Source organism: Suricata suricatta, chromosome 2 (assembly GCF_006229205.1).
Source record: "Suricata suricatta isolate VVHF042 chromosome 2, meerkat_22Aug2017_6uvM2_HiC, whole genome shotgun sequence".
Lineage (NCBI taxonomy): Eukaryota > Metazoa > Chordata > Mammalia > Carnivora > Herpestidae > Suricata > Suricata suricatta.
Genome location: NC_043701.1, coordinates 41,658,656 through 41,679,730, shown reverse-complemented (window position 1 = coordinate 41,679,730; position 21,075 = coordinate 41,658,656). Strand labels below are relative to the sequence as shown.

At 40.1% G+C, this 21,075-nt stretch overlaps 1 protein-coding gene across 1 annotated transcript in view; it reads right to left on the bottom strand.

The window, feature by feature from the left end:
- Positions 1 to 4,984: 4,984 nt before the first annotated feature.
- The window catches only part of DPY19L1 (dpy-19 like C-mannosyltransferase 1), a gene marked incomplete at its 5' end in the record, with an annotated part of 77,637 nt that continues 61,546 nt past the window's right edge, over positions 4,985 to 21,075 (bottom strand). The window contains 6 exons of the mRNA XM_029918387.1: positions 4,985 to 7,748; positions 13,829 to 13,954; positions 15,114 to 15,213; positions 15,955 to 16,129; positions 17,855 to 17,974; positions 18,920 to 18,944. Of these exons, the coding sequence (XP_029774247.1) occupies positions 7,592 to 7,748; positions 13,829 to 13,954; positions 15,114 to 15,213; positions 15,955 to 16,129; positions 17,855 to 17,974; positions 18,920 to 18,944 (703 nt within the window). The remainder of the gene's footprint in view (positions 7,749 to 13,828; positions 13,955 to 15,113; positions 15,214 to 15,954; positions 16,130 to 17,854; positions 17,975 to 18,919; positions 18,945 to 21,075) is intronic.

The following is a 21,075-nucleotide window of genomic DNA, read 5'->3' as shown; positions in this document are numbered from 1 at the left end:
GAGTGTTCACATTTATTGACAAAATTGTTCCTAAAATCCTCCTGTTTATCTGTTTACCCTTCACAGCCTCTGTAATTTGCCATTCCTAATTTTTTCTGCCTTCCCTATTTTGTCTTGATTCTGAATGATGTCAAATAACCAACTTTGGCTTTGTTGATCTGTTTTCTATTTCACCAAGTTTTGCTTGTTATTTCCTTTATGGGTTAGGGAAAATGTGTGCTCCTGTTTTTTTGTCTATATCTATGACACAGATATTTGAATTCACTTAGTTTAATGTGTGCATTTTAGACTAAAAAGGAAAAAAATACCTCTAGACCTGCTTTAATTATACTCTACAAGTTGTCTGTGGTATATAATTGTTCTATTTTTTTCCCTCAAATGTTTTTAGATTTTTTGATCTATGAATAACTTAAAACTTATTTTGTATTAATCTTTATCATATGGGGGTTTCAACAATTTTTTTGCAAAGTGTTCTTTGGTTCCACGTATCATTTTTTTTGACAAGTATTAAGCACTCATACGTGCCAGGTATTGTTCTAGATGCTTGGGTTCCGTCAGTGAACAAAATGGACCAATAATTCATGGCTTTCTGGAGTTCACGCTCTGTTATCAATGGTTGGCAATGTCCCAATGCTGAAATAAAACGTGTGTTCTTCATTTGTTCAGTGCGGCTGCTTTACAGATGACCATTAAATTAATACTGCTCTTCCTATTACTCAAATTACGTATATCTTTACTTTTTTGTCTGCTTATATCAACTTTAAATGCTTATTTAATCATTTGAGGGAGAGAGAGAGGCAGAGAGAGCAGGAGAGAAGAAGAGAGAGAAGCCCAAGCAGGTGCTGCACTGTCACCACAGAGCCCGACATTAGACTTGATCCCATGAACTATGAGATCATGACCTCAACTGAAATCAGGAGTCAGATGCTTAACCGACTGAGCCACCCAGGCACCCCTATATCAGTTTCTAAGAGAGGCATGTTAAAATTTCCTGGTGTATTTGTGAATTCATCTAATTCTCTTGTTTTTAATTATCACTGCAGGAAGTCTATCCACTTAAAAGACAAGAAAACTGATTTTCAAAATAAGAAACGTGTCTTATGAAGTTTGTAAAGATGGAGCCAGAATCCCAACTTAGTTGTCTCAATTATGACAAGATTGTGTGACTCCGGTCATCTGTTTTGTCCAATATCCTCATCCAGCAGCAACACACCAATCTCTCCCCATTTTTAGAAATTTCCTCTCCCGTACTTTAACCAAATTTCTAACCAGAGTTCTCTGCTTCCCAGCCACCAGTGACTGTGCCCAGGTCTGGCCATTATAGTATCTTAAGCCACACGACTAAACCAGGCCAGGAAGAGTCCTTTCTCGGGAGACAGACAGATCTGTCTTTGCCATATTGCTAGCTAATAGCCACTCAGTGACTAGCCACGTCTGAATGCATCAAGGTACCTCGCCAGAATAGGTCATATGGTTAATTTTTGTTTTGCTGTTTGTCAAGGACATTCTTCTCCTATACATGATATTAATCTCATCTGAAGATGTTCTCAATGTCCTCATTTCTCATCTCCACAGTTAAAGTACATAATCTTGAACTATAATTTCTCATAGTTCAAAAAATAATGTTAGTGCTATGTGGAATTTGCTGCATTGTTAGGCAAAGTACGGTTTATTTCAAAAATCATGAATGCCAGGAACTGTACTAGGAGGCACTGCAGATTCCGAATGGAGTAAGACAGAAGTCCAGTCTATAAGGACGCGGCGCAGCAGAAAAAGTCATGTTAAATGTGTGGAATACATGGAGTTACAGGAGCATGTGCAGTGGGGGCAGCAAGAGACTCTCAAGGAAGGCTTCACAGAGGAGGGGACGTGTGAGTTGCATCTTGGAGTGACACTGATCAAGAAAGTACAGTCCAGGGAAAGAGAAGAAAGCATGATTCTCCACACTAACATTAAATTGTCAGTGATTCTGAAAGGAATTTCTTTTTATTTATTTTCTTGCTATTCTATTCCCATTTCTCACCGACACTTTAATCAGGGTTTATGAATACGTGGCACCTAGGCTGCCCCACACCCTCCTAACTGATGGTAGGCATCTCTCACTGAACACAGAATTCTTTTTTTAAGGAGTCGACTCAACACGAGGCTCCATGATTACTAGGTAGAAACAGTCCCTCGTCATCAATAAAAGAGTGTATATGAGAGAAACTGGCTGACCATCTCTAATTTCGCTGAGTGAAGGAGACATGGAGAGGCAAGGAGGCCAGGCTGGAAAATGTCACTTGGGCATTTTTAAGTTTCAAATCTTAGGCCACACCCTAGACTGTTTACATTCCAAACTCTGGGGGTGGAAGAAAGGATTCAGTAGTTTTGAAGCTCTCCCCAAGTAATTTCCAATGTGCACACAAGTTTGGGAACGACTGCCATAAGGGGGCTTTGTTAGAAAAAGTTGAATTCAGACTTTAAGTCAGATTTAAAGGACTGACGAATTACCAAATCGCACTTCCTAGGGAGGATGTTTTAGGGCAAGAGGGAGGCCTCGGAATCTGGCCTCGTCAAGGAGCAGATGCCAAGAATGAAGCCCCGAGGGGCCTGGCCAGTGCGCAGGGCACCACCACCCAGGGGCCGAGCCAGAGAGGTGAGCTGTGTCCATAACACTGAGCTGAAGGACTGGCCTTCAGGGACCTTTTTTTTTTAATGGCCTAATGCCAAATCTACTTAAAAATGGTCATTTCTTGTTTTCATTTCGTTCTAGAAATGGCTCAGCACTAAAGCTTAAAGGGCAATCAGCATAACTGAATGAGCTTAATTTCGCTACATTGAACTTTCTTTCAAGGTATTAAATTTGCATACAGAAAAAAGCCCAGGTACTTAAAAATCAATGAAATGATATTATGTTGAATTAAAAAGAACATGCCTGTGTAAACAAAATACTTGGTAGCACTACCATTAATTTGAAAGTCATTTTGACAACACATTGCTTACTTAAAGTAATTAGAATTTTGAGCTGGAGATAATGGAGTACAGAGAACTCCGTGTTGAAAGCAGACCGAATATCAATACCATCCTAATCTCTGCAAAAAAAAAAAAAAAAAAGAGAGAGAGAGAGAGAGAGAGAGAGAAAATCTACCTTTTAATTACACTGTAATGATTCAAAATCTTAGAGGAAAAAGTCTTCAACTTGAACATTCATTCAGAATTTTAAAATTTCTCTCATGAGAGGAAAGGTAAAATGAAAGAGTTTTCAAGACCTTTCTATACCTTAATGTCCTTTTCAACTCCAAATGTAAAACTGTATTTGTACTCATATAGTACTGTGAAATAAAGACCAATTCAAGAATGTAATGAAGTTTAAAAGCACCTTTTCTTTTTCTGCATAGGGAACAATTTTACTGATTTAAATTAGAAGCTTCTAGTTGGGGGGAAGGAGAAAGGGAAGGCAGAAGAGAGAAACAGGTGATCCGTGACTCAAAGCTGGTCCTTAACTGCTCTCTAATAGAGGGAGAAGACGGAAGATTTCTGGGGCCAAAGTAATAAAGTGAAAAATGAAGTTTTAAAATCCACACACATCACTGAATTTATCCATTTTCTTCTAGACAGAGTAATTTTACAAAAGGAAGTTTGATTTTAAAGGACTTCACTCTTTTTCCATCTTGAACTGAATGAAAGGAAACAGTTTACGGCTTCAGAATATTTAAATGACCATACGCCACTTGCTCAGCAAACACAATGCGTATTGATGTTCTGGTTAAAAACTACCTTATCTGTTCTTGGCTCCTGGCTAGTTCCGTTGAAAGCAATGCCCCCTAAGAGACAAAGAAGGGACTCTACAAAAAATTCAGTTTCCAATATAGGGACCCTCTAGCCTACTCTGGTAGGATAAATGCTGTCAAGAATGGAGCGCCCTCTAGAGGCCAGTCATCCAAACAGTCTTTTGCAAACCTTTAGAGCAGCAGTTTTCAAGCGTAGTCCTTGGACCAACAGCATCAGCATTTCTTGAGAAATGGTTAGAACTGTACATTCTGGGGACCTGCCTGTCTAATCCCTTTGGGTTATCTTAAAAAGAACAGTAATTCATTTCTCACAGTACTAGAGGCTGATCCAGTGTCCAGTGAGAGCCTGTTTCCTGGTTCCAGATGGCACCTTGTGCTGTAACCTCACAATGTGAAAAGGTCCAAGGGAGCTTTCTTAGAATTCTTTTATAATGGCACTAACCTCATTCATGAGGGCTCCACCCTCATGATCTAATTACCTCCCAAGTGTCCTATGTCCTAATCAGTCACCTTGGGTGTTAGGATTTCAACATATGAATGCGGGGGGAGGACACAAACATTCAGACCATACCACCACCTTCGGTCAACTGAATCAGAAACCTCTGAGGCAGGGTGCAGCAATCCGTGTTTTACCAACCCTCCAGGTGATTCTGATGCCCACTCCATCAGAGAACCCTGCATTAGAATGAACACTCCCCCCAGATGTTAGAGACTGAAGGTGTCGCTTTGTAAAAAAATTAATTGTACAGGCATGCACTAAACCAGACAACTAGCTAACTAAACAAACAGACAAAGCTGATGGTTGTATCAAGCAAGAACATGGAGCTATAGTTAAGGAAATCTCATGAGACCAAACTATAGTTTAATGTATGAGAAAATGCTTTCAGCAACTCTAAAATTATCCCCAAACTATCAAAGAATTTTGAACTCTTGTGATATTCTAAAGAATTATTGTCTCTCGATGTACATGATAATGTAAGTGTGTAACAGCATAAATATAAGAAGCGTAAGGGTAACCCCAGTGCCTACACTGCCACCAGAGAAGTGGACCACGTAGCTTCGTGGATGCCAGTGCTATGCCCCTTCCCCATTATTCAGGACTGCGGTCTCCCATAAACCAGTTCATGCTTATCTGACTACAGAATGAGGCTGAATGTGCCAACGGTCAAGGCACAAATGAAAATAATAATTGAAAAAAAAACCACCTTCTGTACTTTTCATGATCTTTTTTATTTAACATACATAGTACATGTAAAACAACTGGCATAAAATTCATAAAAATACTTCTATGCAATATCACTTTATTCCTGATACATCCTTTCATGTTCTCCTTAAAACCATTGTTCGAGTTTCACACAATACTTTTTCTGCTAAGCACTTCTAGAGGCTTCTCTTGTAGAAATCCTGCCCCCAGTTTTTTTATGGGTCACAGCAACAGCTATTTTTATCACTTCCTTGCCCATCCTTCCCTTCCTCACACTAAAGCAAAAATATTTTTAAATGCTAAAAATGAGTAAAATACTGAGCTTTAATACTGTTTTGTCATGTATATCGAAACTACGACTACTCTAAGTTGCCATAAAAGATATTTATAATCGACAGCACCGGCTGCTACCAGATGTGACCAGGGCTGAGTGTGCAGTGTTCGAAACTCACTGGCCTAAACTATAATCGTAGCTTGCTGGTGGAGTCACGTTAATAAATACCATTACAAAAGGATTCTTTGGGAGGGGGGAGGGGAGAAAAAAACCGAATTTGACCACTTATAACTTTTCCCAGCATATGAAACAGTCAAAACAGTATTTTCATGTTTTTCCTGTACAGAATCTCCAATCATTACACGTGAACTTACTGGAAAGGGAATTACGGGAGGGCGGGGAGGATGGAGAATGGCTTTAAAAGTACAATTTAAAAAAAAAAAACCTGTAACCACTGGAGGTATCAAACAGCCATATTTGGGAGCAGAGCAGTTGCCAGCAGAGCGCACCTCCCTCCTCCCGCCCACCGTGACCCTCAGCCACCTCGGCCTCAAGTGCCCTCTTCCCATTTTTCTGGATTGCTGCATCATTGCTCAAATTCGACTCCCAATCCACCACTCCCCAGCTGCTTCCCTATTTTCTGAAACTGGCAAAGGCCCAATCAAAGTCACCCAGCAGGCGAGGAGGAGGGGGCGGGCACCCGAAGACTGGGCCGGGGGAGGCTCCAGGGAAGGCGGCTCAGGGCAGGCTGCGCGCCCACTGTCCTCGCAGCGCTGCTCTAAGCAAGCTAGTGCTTCCCCCAGACCAGGCTCGTCCTTGGGCTCTGGAGAGAAGGCAGAGAAGGGACAGCTCTTCAGTGGCTCCCAGTAGTGGGCACCAGAAGCCGTCCCTGAGGACGCGGGTCCCAAGGACAGTCCACAATGAGGTTAATCTGCCTGCGGTTAATAAAGAGAACACTGACTGTATAATTAAATGTGTAGTCCATCAGAGTCATGGTTTGCTCAGAATTTAAAACCTTAAAACCATTTCTCAGAACTATGAGGATTCACTGTTTTGGAGAATCTCATTTCACACAAATTAACTTCTAAGAAACAGACATACATACTAAGAATTCAGAGCAGGACTGGGAATCTTTCAAAATAAAAATAAATAGGAAGGAAAAAAAGATAAAGAGCAAGGCTGAATATAGTCATTCCTTGTACTGAAATGATAGTTTTGGGGATCAAAATTATAACATAAGGCTTAAGGCTTTGTCTTACTAAAGACAGGCAATTTTAGAAAGTAAAATATAAAAACTCCATTCACTTCTCATTATTCATTTACTTTTTAGACAGAAAAACTAGTCGTTTTATTGTATCTTAATAGTCAAAGAAAGACTACACATACTACATCTACTGGCCCACTGCAAATTATGTCTACTCAAAATACATTAGTTCGTAGATGCACTACATTTGAGTCATTCAAAATAGTTGTTCTTAAAACTACAATTAAACATGAAAAATTTTTTAAATGGTTTAAAGGTATTAAAATATAAACATCTGGATAATACTAAAAATGAGAAAAATACACAATTGCCATTAAATTTTTTTAACCAAGAATAAGTACTTCCTAAGCAACCAAATGAGTAACTAACACTTATTTGACAAAGAACGCTGGGAGAGAGAGCGGGCGAGAAGGAGAGAGAGAAGACACACTGTCACATGGTTGGTAGTTAAGAGGAATTCGGTCCTGACCACTAGGTCCAAGAATCTGGATTAGTAATGGGCAGGAAATGCTTCACGAACAAGAGAACAAGAACCAGAAGATCATGAAGAAGTGAAACAAACAAGTCCACATAGCAAATACGCATGTCTGCCCCGTCTGCTCCTACGGAAGCTGATGACGGACGGCGCGGCTGAGGAGCTTACGACAATCGCTGAAATGTCCAAAAGACAAGAGCAAAGAGGCAGAGAAAGAAGCAAGGGGTGTCAACAGTCCGTAAACTAAAATCAGCCCCTACATAGTTCAGAACTCACGAGACTTTCGTAACATCCTGGTCACGAGCCCTCGTGTTTCTTACACAGGTAGATTTGCTCACTCCCTTTAGAACAAATACTTAAGTCAGGTACAAACATATACTCATTTGCATAGCAAATTTTAAGGGGTGCATTGAAAGAGTAACCAACTGATTAAGGTGTAAGTATTTTTACAATCAGAACGACATTCAGATTGACCAAACAAAATGTTTTCTATTTGAAAACGGTTACCTATAAAAGTTTTTGGGATCTGAATTAAAAACAAGGCATGAGTTATTAGCAAAACGTTAAAACCATTACTGATGTACTTCTCTATAGGCAGCAGTCATTCTTCTATAACTTCTAAGACCTTGTAAACACTGTTCTGGAACACAGTGGTGAAGTGTGGCTTGGAATCCTTCACCAGGAGGTTACATAAGGGAGGTTTCCCAGCATTAGCAGGGTCTTCCACATCCCAAATTTCAGGCATACTGCACCCAGGCCTAGAAAATTAATGTAGAGATTAAGAATCAAGGTACATTATATATGACAGATGAAGCAGAGCACACTTTTTATAATCCTGCCCTCATTTCATTTTTTTGATGTAAATTCCCTTTGTTTAAGAAATCCTATTATAGTTATCTATATTTTTGTAAGCTGCCATAAATTTTCTTTGGAACAACGTGAACGCAGCAAGTGGACTATAAAGAAACAGATGTACAAGATACATGAATGCAGGTGGTGGGGTAAGACAGAGCTTGCTTCGGTTCTGCATCAGTGGCTCAGCAAGGATGTGGCGTTGGAGACTCACACAGTCTCTCTCCAGGTTTGTCAGATGGGGAATAACCATGACGTGAACATGTTATGAGGACTCAGAGAGAAAGACTGCACCTAGCGAGCCCTGTGCCCAGAACACTGTAGGAGGGAATATATTATATTGACTTAAAAATTATAATTGGCAGATATGCTTAGTTCACATTTATGCAACTTCCCACTCTTGTCTCCGAGAATGAGTCAACGTAAAGAAAATCCTGTGGTGTTCAGCTCAAGTCTTAGCTAAATGCACAATTAAATTTTATTTTTTTCACAATTAAATTTTAAAAGTGACACATTTTATAAAGAACAGAAGTAAAATTGATATTATGTGATATCTGTCCCAATAACTCCTGCAGATAGTTTCAACATTTATTTTAAATCTAAAGCAGTGTTATGGATGTGACTGCTGGCTTTCATAAATTTTTTTTTCCCTTTATTTTGTTACATTGAAGATTTTTATGTTATTATATTCCAAAATGTCAGTATTTTCTTTAGGACTTGTGATTTCTAGGTCTTGCTTAAGGAATTCTTCCCTATCACATATCAAGAGAATATGCACTGTGTGTTCTTCTGTGAAAGGTTTGGAGTCTGCTTTTTCACAGTTAGACATATAATTCATCTGGAATTAATCTTTCTGTATGGTGTGAGGTAGACAGTCCACATAGATAGTCCAACAACTCTAGCTCTATTTATTATTTTAAAAAACTTTTTAATGTTTATTGATTTTTGAGAAAGAGTGAGGAAGGGACAGAGAGAGAGGGAGACAGAGAATCTGAAGAAGGCTCTGAGCCATCAATACAAAGCCTGACATGGGGCTCGAATCCACATACCATGAGATCATGACCTGAGTCAAAGCTGACACTTAACCGACTGAATCAACCAGATGCCCCATAGAATTTATTATTTATCAAATCCATCCTTACGCCTACTGATCAGTACCTGGCACACTACTTTCAAGTCTATATTACCTGTTTGATAATCACCAATGTAATAACTGATTCAGGCAAGAATCAAAACTGGATGCAAGAACTATCTGGTGAAAGGTTGTTGAGAAAGAGGATAAATAAATGGCCTCTAAGTATCTCTATAGATTTCTTATTAATTCTATAGGAGATCTGCCTCCTTAAAATAGAGAGATGAGGTGATCAAACTTGGCATGACCAATGATAGAACAAAGTGACCTCTACCTCCTGGTGTGACATAATAGCAAGTATACAACCCCTCCAATGTAATATTCTTGCCACAATTTGCCAAACTGAATCTAATCACGAGGAAGGAATTAGACAAATCCAGACATGGGACCTTTCCTGTAAAACAACTGGCGTGGACTCTGGAAAAGTATCAACAAAACCAAAAAAGGCAAAAGGGAGTTCACGGTCTATGTGCTACTTGAGAAATGAAACAAACAAAACCACAGAAAAATACGCAATACAGAACAATTACAGAGAACAGACAACTGCTTATGTTTTGTCACAGTTGCTTCGCTTTAAGAGAAAAGAACATTTCCAACATGGTTTTTAATCCCCAACGCAGCCCTGCTTCCCTGCCCTCCACTATGGGCAAGCGGCACACGCTTTCTTCTTCTTAATAACATCTTTGGATGACTCATCATCCAAAAAGTGTCAAAATATAGGCCTATCAAAAATAAAAAAATGAAAGTCATTGTCACTTCCAAAGCCACTTTTCAGAGGTAACTGGTGTAAACAATGCTGCATACGTTCTGCTATACCTTTAAAAATTTGTTTTAAGGTTATTTATCTTTGAGAAAGAAACAAAGGGGGAGTGGGGGAGGGCAAGGAGAGAGGGACAGAGAGAGTCCCAAGCAGACTCCACACTGTCAGCTCAGAGCTGAAACCAAGAGCTGGCCGCTTAACCGATGGAGCTACCCAGGCGTCCTCAGCTAAACTTTTTTAATCCAACTTCAGACACACACATACAAATACAGGCATGGACATATTTATACACACAGATGCTCCTGGGTTGCTTTTACAAACATGAGATTATTCTGGAACTCCTTACTTAATAAAATGTGTCCATTTTCCTACCTCAGTACCTAAAGTCTCACTTCATTTTTTTTTAATTGTTGCTAGTATACCTACATATTAATTAGCTACTCTTTTATGAATGGGTATTTTAATTTTCTCATTTTGCCACTATAAAATGACGTTGATATAAACATTCTTGTGTCTGTATCTTTCTGCAAGCTAAATTTTAAAAAATTTCTTTTAATGTTTTATTTTTGAGAGAGAGAGAAAGAGAGTGCAAGCAGGGGAAGAGTAGAGAGAGAGGGAGACACAGAATCTGAAACAGCTCCAGGCTCTGAGCTGTCAGCACAGAGCCCGACACGTGGGGCTCGAACCCACAATTGTGAGAACATGACCTGAGCCAAAGTTGGACACTTAGCCAACTGAGCCCCCCAGGCGCCCCAACTGCAAGTTAAACTTCTAGAAGCAGCACTATGATCACATCCCAGGGCTACACAATTTTCACTTTGCCTCCAGCAGATTATCTCCCGATGAGTGTTCCCAGAAGAACTGTTCACTAGATTCTACCAACAATGAGTGCATATGATAGAATGAAAGGGCTTGGGTTTTCTACCATTTAATTTTCTGGCACATGCCAAGGCCAAACTGTTGCTACACTGCAGGCCATGGGTAGTAGGGAGCAAAACATACAGGCAGTAGAAACTCCCCAGCTCCTGAGCTCAAGTGTGTTCAGGAAAGAGAGAAGGTTAAGAGCGGCCTCTGTGGGCTCTGTCTGCCGGAGTGTAACAGCCTTTAGTCCTTCTCCGCGTGTACTGGGGCTCCCTCAAGCCAGCCAGCCAGGTCTTTAAATAGCATTATTGAAAATGGGAATCATTTTCTTCTGAATTCATGTGTTTTAATTTTATGTCAACTCTATTATCAGAATTAATGAGAAAGAAAGCAGAGAACTGAGAATAAGAGTAGTTAATTAAAAACTCATCTACAACTTGCATTTGAGTATATTTTCGCACTTGTATTTGAACATGGGGTGTCAAGTATTTAAGGAATAATCAAGTCACACAAGTAAAGCCACTGGTGGACGACTTGGGGACTCAGTTGGTTGAGCATCTGACTTTGGTTCAGGTCACGACCTCACGGTTATGTAGGAGCCCTGCATTGGTCTCTCTGCTGCCAGAGGAGAGCCCACTTTGGATCCTCTGTCCCCCTCTCCACCTCTCTCTCTCTTTCTCTCCCTCAAGAATAAATAAACTTTATAAAATAGAAATTAAAACTAAAGCCACTGGTAATGAGATCACATAAATATACTGCTCACCAATGTTCTGGGTACAGCTTAAATGAAAAATATTAGGTCCCTCTTCCTTTTCTTCTCCTGTTTGAGTTCTCCATTTGCTCCCCTTGGTCTGACAAAATTATCTGTTCCAGTAACCTACCAATGTCTCAGGCATAACTGAAATGGGCAGTGGGGGCCAAGGCATTAAAGAAGATCCTAGTTCTGGTAGAAAGTTCTGTAAGAAATGCAGTCTTCCTACTGCACTAAATATTAGTCCTTCTTCCCTTCCTGAGTTCCCCATTTGCTTCCCTGGCAGAAAAGAAAGCACAGCTTGTGTTTTGTTTCAAGGTGTAAGCAGAGTGCACCTGTCTAAGGTTTCCTGAGATTTATTATCAGGATGGCTTATATCCTGTAATAGATGGAGAGCGCTGTTATAGTTACACAGTGAGGAAAACAGATTAGAGAAAGTCACTTCTTTAGCCTCCTTCTCTCCACTCCTGCCAGAAAAACACAACAGGGGCAACTTGAGATCCAGATGGGGAGATTGAACACGTACTCTCACCCCAATACTCAGTCTTGGTGCCCAGAAGTGGGTGCTAAATGGAGAGGATCTAAAGCCAGTGAATTCACTGCTGACCTTGCTTAGTGAGCAAGATTTGTTGCCATTCTTCCTATATTTAGTTTTCATCCTTTCTTGTGTACAAAACAGTGGTCTGCCCATCAGAACATGAGACTACTACAGCAATGCAAGTCCAAGGAGTACCATCAACATCTTAGAATACAGGGGCGCCTGGGTGGCTCAGTCAGTTGAGCGTCCAGCTTTGGCTCAGGTCATGATCTCACGGTTCGTGGGTTCGAGTCCTGCATCAGGCTCTGCGCTGACAGCTAGCTCAGAGCCTGGAGCCTGTCTTCAGATTCTGTCTCCCCCTCTCTCTCTCTGACAGTCTCCTACTCATGCTGTCTCTCTCTCTCTTTCAAAAATAAATAAAACATTAAAAAAATCTTGGAATATAAAATACCCCAATCACTACAGTTTCCACATATTCAAAACACTATGCAAGGTCTGGGGAAAAAAATGAAGAATCTTAATTCAAGACTCATCATTACCGTGGGAACAAAGAGGTCGTAAAACATTATTTTTATGTTCCAGTAACCTATAGGTGTCTCAGGCTGATAATCCAGCTGGGGAGTGAAGCCCAAGGCAATAAAGATCACAGTGCTGGTGGAAATCTCTGTCAAGAAACTAAGTTCTTCTAACTGCAAATGTCAGCCTACCTTTCCTTTATTACAATGTCCTCATAAAATTGTTATGAGAGATGCTTATGACTTTTTTGTCCTGTATTTATGTAACAAAATTAATTAAAAGTGGGTATATGAATTTCATACATATTTTTCTGTTTATAAGGGCCGAAAACATTTTCTAAATTATGACTCTAAGAACATAAACATTTTCTATAGATCCTGATTAAATTCAAGTCACCTAGGCATATTCATAGGAAAATCTTTCAATAATCAACAGTTGCTTGAGTTTCCTTGTAGGCTATGTTAACAGCTACTGTGTCACAGAACTATTTTCACTCCTGAGTCAATATTTAATCATTTTGTCTTAACACCCTGTGTATCACTGAAATACATGGTGAATAAGTATGATTAAGCCACGAATACAGCAACCTCCTGAAGGCTTCTGTTTAAAGAGTAGTGAGAATTTTAAAAATAATAGTTCTCCATAAAATAATCTTAATGTCTAATGAAATGTCGGTGCTCTTCATGGATCCAATGTGTTGGTATTTTAACAGCAAGGAGCTACAGTCATCTGTGGTGTAGTCACCGAGGTACAACATTTCTAAACAGTCACCTTTAGAAGTCATATTTCTTTTATGATCTTACTAACTTCTATCCTCTGCCTAGTGAACTTATCTGTGGAAATAGTTTTAAAAACTATAACGCCAAGAGAATGTGGGTCACGGTAAAGTTAATTATTTTCCCACTCAAATAAGATGTGAAACAGCAAGAAAGAAGTGTCACTGTGAGGGGACGCGGGAGGTGGGGGCCCGTCTCTCAGGACACGGTGTGATGTGCAGAGAGGCAGTATGCACACCGGAGGCTCTGGCTCTCAGCTGTCTGTCTGACTTCATTACAATGAGATGCTCTGTTACCTGGTTTCAGACTCTGCAAGTCTTCTTAAAAGAGAATACATCCAACATAAATAAAAGTTTTTAAAAATGTCACAGGCAAATATGAGCAATTCGGGAAACTATCAATCAGCGTCAATAGAATACCTTTAAGGTTGTATACACATGCAAATCACTATAAAAGAAACATATTTATAATGACTAGAAAAGGAAAAATTGCAATTCAAATAATGATCTAAAAAGTTCTTTCCACTTATATTTTCTAAATGTTATATATATATATATATCTCACGCATACGACTCGTAAAGCACTTGCCATAAGACTGAATTAATTTTTCATGCCTTATGCATATAAAATATTAACTCTGTTGAATACTTACTTGGATCTTCTTATACACCAGGACTCTTCCAGAATATAATAATTCACTTGTAACTTTATCAATTCTCGCTTCACTTCTTCAGCTGCTTTTCGACTATACATTGAGTAAACTATTTTTGTTCTGGCTCTTTAAAGAAAAATAATTGGGTGAAAGATTTTCAAGATTAAAAGGATGCAATCAATCTATTTGGAAGAAAGCAGTGAACAGAACAAGATGAAAGAGCCTATAGAAGAGTCAGGTCAAGAGAACCTTCTTCTCAGTTGTTGCTCAGGGGCCCTGGGGAGGTCAAAAGGACATTGAGAACCAGTATGATAGTCCTAGGAGAAGAGGTGCAGTTTGGTGAACCCCTTCCTTTCCAAACTTAGGTGTTTTTGTTCATCTACGCGCTTGTTTTTGGTTCGGATTCTCCATCACTCTATCTTACACTAGAGTGAGGTGCGCCGTGTGTGGAAGGGTGGGCCACGCACGCACGGCCACCAGACTGAAGCTGCAACGCAGCCCCGACTTGGACAGTGACAATGACTGGCATAAATGGCTCTCCACTTTGGTCCTAGATTAAAAAAAAAAAACTAAACTGATTCCACACAACTGCTCTGGAAATAAGCTTGCCGAAATTGGTTTTTTAATGAAAGTTTTTTATTTATAAAATGTATGTTTCACTGTTACACAGAGAATATATTAATAGGAGATACCCAATCACTTAGGAAGTGAATAACTTAACCTATCCCAGAAATTGCAGGAAAATTAAATCTATGTCCTTTTGAAAGAGAATACAGTACTCTAACTTATGAAAAATGGTAAAAAAAACAAAAACAAAAAAACAACACAAGATCATTCTAGTAGGCTGCACAGGTGAAAATCAGAATAAAATCCTCTTTGAATGAAATTCCATTTCAATGGACTCTTCGGAATTCAAGAAAAATAGCCAAAAGGGCATCTTCAGAAAAGTTAGAGGCCAATGAACCTTCTCGGGAGCATCAGGACGGTAACAACCAACAGAGACCAGGGTGTCTGCAGCCCTGATCACCTGGAGAAGACGGACACGCTAGGATTTCATTCTGCTGCCTCACACAGAAGGCGGCACAGGTTGTAGTTTTACAGCCCTGTGGAGCCTTAACAGTCTGCATCTAACTTAGCCCTCTTACTTCAGCCTTGTTTTCTCCCCAGCTCTCTAAATCTCTGTTCCCCACAGCCTTCTGGAAACACTCCTCTTTATTTGCTGGTTCCCTCACTCACTCTTTGTGTGGGCAATTTGTTTTGGGCAACATGAGAATTGGGTACTAACCTTAAACCTGCATCTTCATAATGTGGATGATTCACAACGGGCCGAAGGGCAGAGAGCTTAACACTCGCCATTGTGGGCATGGCGCCCGCAAACACCGCGTCTGCAAAGCCGGAAAGAAGGTCTCAGGAAGAGACTCAGTGAATGTCACAAGGGCCTCCTTCTGGGTCAACCCAATCCCTTCCCAGGTGAAAACACGGAGGCCCAGAGAGGTTCACGACTCGAAGATTCAATGGAAGAACCAGCGTGCAGTTGGCTGGCTGGAAACACGGCTATCTGCAACCTGGCCTGGGTAAACAATTTTCTTGGGAAGTTAGAGCCTCCTCATTTCATCACTGAGGACTTCCGGGGTGTTCTCTGTTGGTTTTTGTAATGTCATAGAAATCTTTCCTGCTTCTGGGAAAGAAGTATCAAATTAGCTAGGAAAGTTTTACAGCGCCCAGGGATCTTGGAAAATGATTTAAAATTCAGTCATCTGATACTGAGACAACAACAAAATCTCCCTTGGATTAAACGTCGTGCTCCATGAGTTCATTTCAAGCAGGAATGTGCAGGACTAAGATTAAAATCTCATTAGGAAAATAAGCACAATAAAAATTATTTTAAGATATCCAATGTAAAAACTTGGATACATTTTGAAAAACATTAGCATTTATGGAAAATAGCAAAATAGATTACTAAGAAAATATATATAACACTTCCTTTGCAAACCACTTAAGCAAGATTGACATCTCTCTTTTCTTGAATCGTCCGGAAGCAACACTGCTTAGAAAGGGGAAGGCCACCGGAAGTAGGTTGGGCGGCAGACTTGGCAGTGGTGTGCAAAAGCGCGAGGAAAGCTTACCTGGTTTAGTGCTGTATTTGATCCATTCAATAAGTTCTTCTTGTGGCAAATTGCTGAACTCGCCCACAATATTCCACTGGCTTTGTAGATTCGCCGAACCCTGTATTGACATTGCTGCTAATACAGCAAAAACAACAGCACCAGGATGTACTTTGCAAAAGAGCCATCCAAATAGCTGAAACCAAATTAAGAATGTGTTGATAGTTAGTACACAGCAGCCTCTATCAAAGAAACAAAAGCTCTTCCCAGAGAAGAACACAATTTCTGGTGGAGTCCCAGATAAAGGATTAATTATCCTAAAAACAGTTCCAGATACAATGACAGGGGGATTACAAGGATTTTCCCATCAGCCTTACACAGGTGGGCCATAATGTAAGGGGCTCTTCTCTCAGGTTGTTCTAATTCCAGATTCAGGTGAGGCTAGGACCACTTACATAACTTGCCAGGCCCAAAGCAAGAAGAAAACGTAGGATCTCTCCTTTAAAAAGTATTTAGAAGTTCAAAAGACCAACAGAAGAGTATCCAACTAGATGTAGGTTCCTGCTGAGCGGGGCCTCCGTGCATCCGCAGAGGCCCCACACCCACACCCGGGGAGCCAGCCGGGGCCGCGCTATCTTCTGTCATGGTGCGGGCTGAGATTTAAGATGCCAGGCTTCCCACCAGCCTCCTTTCCTGTCCCAGCTGGAGGAATCAGGACCAGCGGCTTCATCCCAAGGGAGGCTGGTCTCCGGAAAGCTGTCCCTCTTTAACACAACACCAGCATTCTGATCGGGAAACTTGAGGCTGGCTGGTTTTTCCATTCAAGTAGTCCACACTCAATAATAACACTTTGTTCCTATCATTCTCTCCTTAATTTCTCTATATGTCTGTAGAGTTAGATTTCAAGCTTCTTGAGGGCAGCTACATATTTTTGCCTTTTTATTTTTCTAGGTAACATTCTACCTTCATTCCTAGAGTCTGGTATAGATGTTCAGCAAATATTTATTAAACTTAAAAGAGGTATTGCTGCTGGACCTTGGCTAATTGGTTGATGGAAAGATGACATTATGCAGAAGCATAAATCTGTGAATACAGACCTAGGACACAGTTATTCAGGGAAAATAAGCAGCAAATAACCACAATGGCATACACTAAATTCTAAAAAGGTAGGAATGTGCATACAAATGTATACTCAAATGAAAAAAAAATTTAAGCGTGATACTGAAAAAGAACATCTATTTGAAAGCAACTGTAACTTGAAACCACTAGTTAGAATTCTTTGTGATAGGAATGTCAAAATAACAAAAAAATATTTCTACAATGAAGCTCTGCTTTCTATCAGCATCTGTAGTGATCACTCATGAATTCAGCCTGTACTGTGTCTGTCATGTCGTACGCCAAGGAATATTTTAGAAGTCAGAAGGATAAATGACCTGTTTTGGCCCTTACCACTTATGAAAGATTAATATAAAACCATGAAGACCTTTAACTATAGTGATAGGGACCCCTCCCTAAGGAGAGAGAAAAAGAAGAGAGAAGACTTTAAGGTCACCAGGATATGCGCCCAGGTGCCTACATCCCCCATGACCTTGTAAACTGAGACAACTCAATTAGACTGCATGGTTATGTGTGTTACCATATATGGGAGACAAAGAAATAGAAGACGTATAAAAAAATAACTATGCCATGTGATATGGGCCGCTCAATTCTTTGGATACGAACCCAACTGAGCGGTGCCGGCATGAATAAAAGTTGCTTCCTAGAAAGAAAAGCCTTGGTGTCACAACTCTGTGCGAGAATCCTGCTACACTATGACAATTTAAGGAATTTTGAGTTATTCAATATTTTAGGGACACTGAATGACATAGGCTGGGGTAGAGTGATCACAGCAACTACAAGGCCAAAGTAACAACCATCTTACCTGTCTTGAACAGATCAAAGAAGCCATAACACACATGTGTGGTGTCAAGAAGAGTTTTAGTCTCATAATTAAAATACCGAGGGCTGTATATGCTAACAGTTGCAATGCATGATAAACTAGCTGAAAGAAAGAGAAAATATTTTTTTACTCCTATAGTTTAATATATTGTTAAATAGATGAATATCCAGAAGAGTGCTTTTTCTTAGCAACAGTACTTTGATTTCTGAAATAAATGAGTCTTACGGTTCACTTTCAAGTCTGTTTTGTTAAAAGCCTTAAAATATAAAGTCACTAAGGCAAGTTGTTCTAGAATTCTGCTCATGGTTAAGCCCATAGTTACCAAAGCCCACATCTCTGAATCTACCTTGATGATACCATCAAATTTACACAGAAAAGTGGTAAACAAAACTAAGTACTATTTGAGATCTCAGAGTCTGCCTTGGAACAGCCATCAAAACCAGGCTGAAATATGTAATATTATTAGCTATAGTCACCATGCTGTTGCTAAGAGAGTAGATCTTAAAGGTCATCACAAGAAAAAAATTATTTTCTAACTACGTATGTGATGGATGTTAGCTCAGCTTACTGCGGTGATCATCTCGCAATGTCTACAAATCTGATTTCCTATGCCTTACACCTGAAATCGATACGTTACATGTCAATTACATCTCAAGTGAAAACAAAACAAAACCTACAGAAAGAAAGAAAGAAAAACAGGTAGAATCACCAGGAGATGGGAGCAGCAACGAGTCACACCTCCAAAGCCTCAGGGTGAGGTGAGGAGACAAGAAAGCCATCTCCAGTCAAGCAAAAGACCCTCCACATGCCTTTAGCGATACACTGGGTCTCCTGAAGGATGATCAGAGCAGACCCAATGGGGATCCTACTTAACTGTTTTAACAAATAAAAGGTCATGTTTCTAACAGTCTCATAAAAATACATACAGGCCTATTTTGAAGACGATTAGTGATAAATACCAATACCTAGAAACTGGAACACAAGGAAAAGTCCACATATACAAACAAACATTGAAATAAAGTAAATTTAGGAATATTAAGTCTTTACCTCTCCATGATCAAATTGGTGTTTTCTGAAATGGAATGAGAAATATTACTATTGAATCATTATTGAAGCACTTCAATTATTTGCATTTTTATCATACAAATAGAAGTTTTACAACATCTGTAACATTCCAAGGACATATATATATATGTATATAAAAATAACAAAGTTATGAACCAAAACTGGTGCCATAGTCTTTTAAAAGACAGTTTATTTTTAAAAGACTGACTGTGTTGCAGACCTTACACATTTGATTACATGGACAATTCCTGCTCCAAAAAAAGGCACACCATGGTGTGCCAGGTACCTCCCTGGGACGCCCTGCCAAAGCAGGGAGGGAAGGGAAGGAAACCCTGAAGACTTCATAGTTCCACTGCCCTGCTTCCCACCCCTAGGGGTACCTGAGCTCCCCCACAAGCCGTAGCTGCTATAAAGATAATTTAGGAAACCACGTAAAAGCTTTTTTCAGCAGTGGCTCTGGAATATACAAATAGCCACAAAATTCCCCCTTTAGTTTTGCTTGACAGTTTTAATTTTCCTAAGAAAGGATGCCCGCTTAGAGGTCTCTGCACCTCCCTTTGGCCCTGCCGCCCCCGCCCCCCCTGCTATCCCCATATCCGGTACCCCTCTCCATAATCACTCCTATTCCATTTCCCTGTTTCATCTCCTCAAAAATGTTCATTTATTGGTTTCTTATTATCATCTGTCTCTCTCTACTAAAATGAACCTCTCAGGATGACAAGGTATAAATCTACCCATCTCCAGTCCCACTAAGCACCCAATGGAGACACAGCAGTAGATAAGATGGAGAAAAAAGTCTTGGCCCTCACGGAGCTTACATATTAGTCAAGGGAGAAACAAAAAGCAAATAAGTAAACACATGTCAAACAGTGACAAGTACTGTGGAGAGAGTGAAAACAGGGCAAAAAATGCAGGGGGTTATGGGGAAGGTATACATCAATCAATGGGGTCACTGAGTGACCTTTGAGCAAGGCCTGAAGGAGCAGAGAGACTGAGGTTGAGTGACCCTCAGGAAGAGCACTTGAGGCAGAGAGAAAGGCAGTGCATAGCCCCATAGTAGGAATAGTCCCTAATGGGCTAACTACAAAGACACCGTGAGCAGAGGAGAGGGAGGTGGGAGAGAATGACGGGGCCATAGGAGATGCTCAAGTGTAAATACTGAGAAATGCTGAGAGAAGAGAATAAGGGCATGTGATGAGGAAGAATAACAAGCCCAGAGACACGGACTCTCCATGGGTGATGGTGAGGAAAGGCTTCCTGAAGGGGGTAACGTGTAAACATTAAAATGAATGAAGTTGGCCACACACAGAGCCAGGCCTGGGGGAGCAGGGGCATTAGGGCCTTAGGGCCTGAGCAGTGCAAGATGACAGATGAGGAAGCAGTGAGCCACGGTTACAGAGCAGCAAGGAGGTCCACGGGACTCGGGTGTGGTGGGAAAAGGGAAAGCGAGAATTTATTTTTCTCTCAATTGCCTCTTTTGTGTACTTCACTTGTTTTCCAATGGGGTTTTAGTATTTTTCCTGTTAATTCATAGAAGTCCTTTATATATGTCGGTCATTCATCCTTTGTCCTATATTGTGACTACTATACCCAATTTGTCTTTTTCTTTGAACATGCTTAAGGTATCTTATCAAACCAAAATATTTATCTGGTCAGCCTTTTCAGTCTTCCTTCTAGCTTACAGGTTTTATGTTATACTTAACAAGGCCTCTCTCATCCTAAAAGTCCTAAAATCATCTCTTGCTTAATACTGGGGCTTTAGTTTTTTTTCTTTCATTTAAATCTTTGCTCCATCTGGAATTTATTTTGTGTGGAAAGTGAAATATGGAATCAGTTTTCTATTTCCTTGCTCTTCTCTCAAAAGGCAGTCCATTCGTCCTAAGACCATCAACAGAATCATTTATTTTCCCTGATAAACTGAAGCACAAAGCTGTGTCCTACAAGTCCAGATTATGTGCAGACCTAATATCAGATTGTGCGGATGGAGTCTGAGGTATGAATAAGTAAGGTACTGAGCTCTGCATGGATAGGGAATCATGAGAAAAGTAAAGAAGGAGAATGACAACAATCGAAAACATCAATGACCAAATGGTGAGTTACCACATGAATTATAAACTTAATACCTTGTAAATATCTAC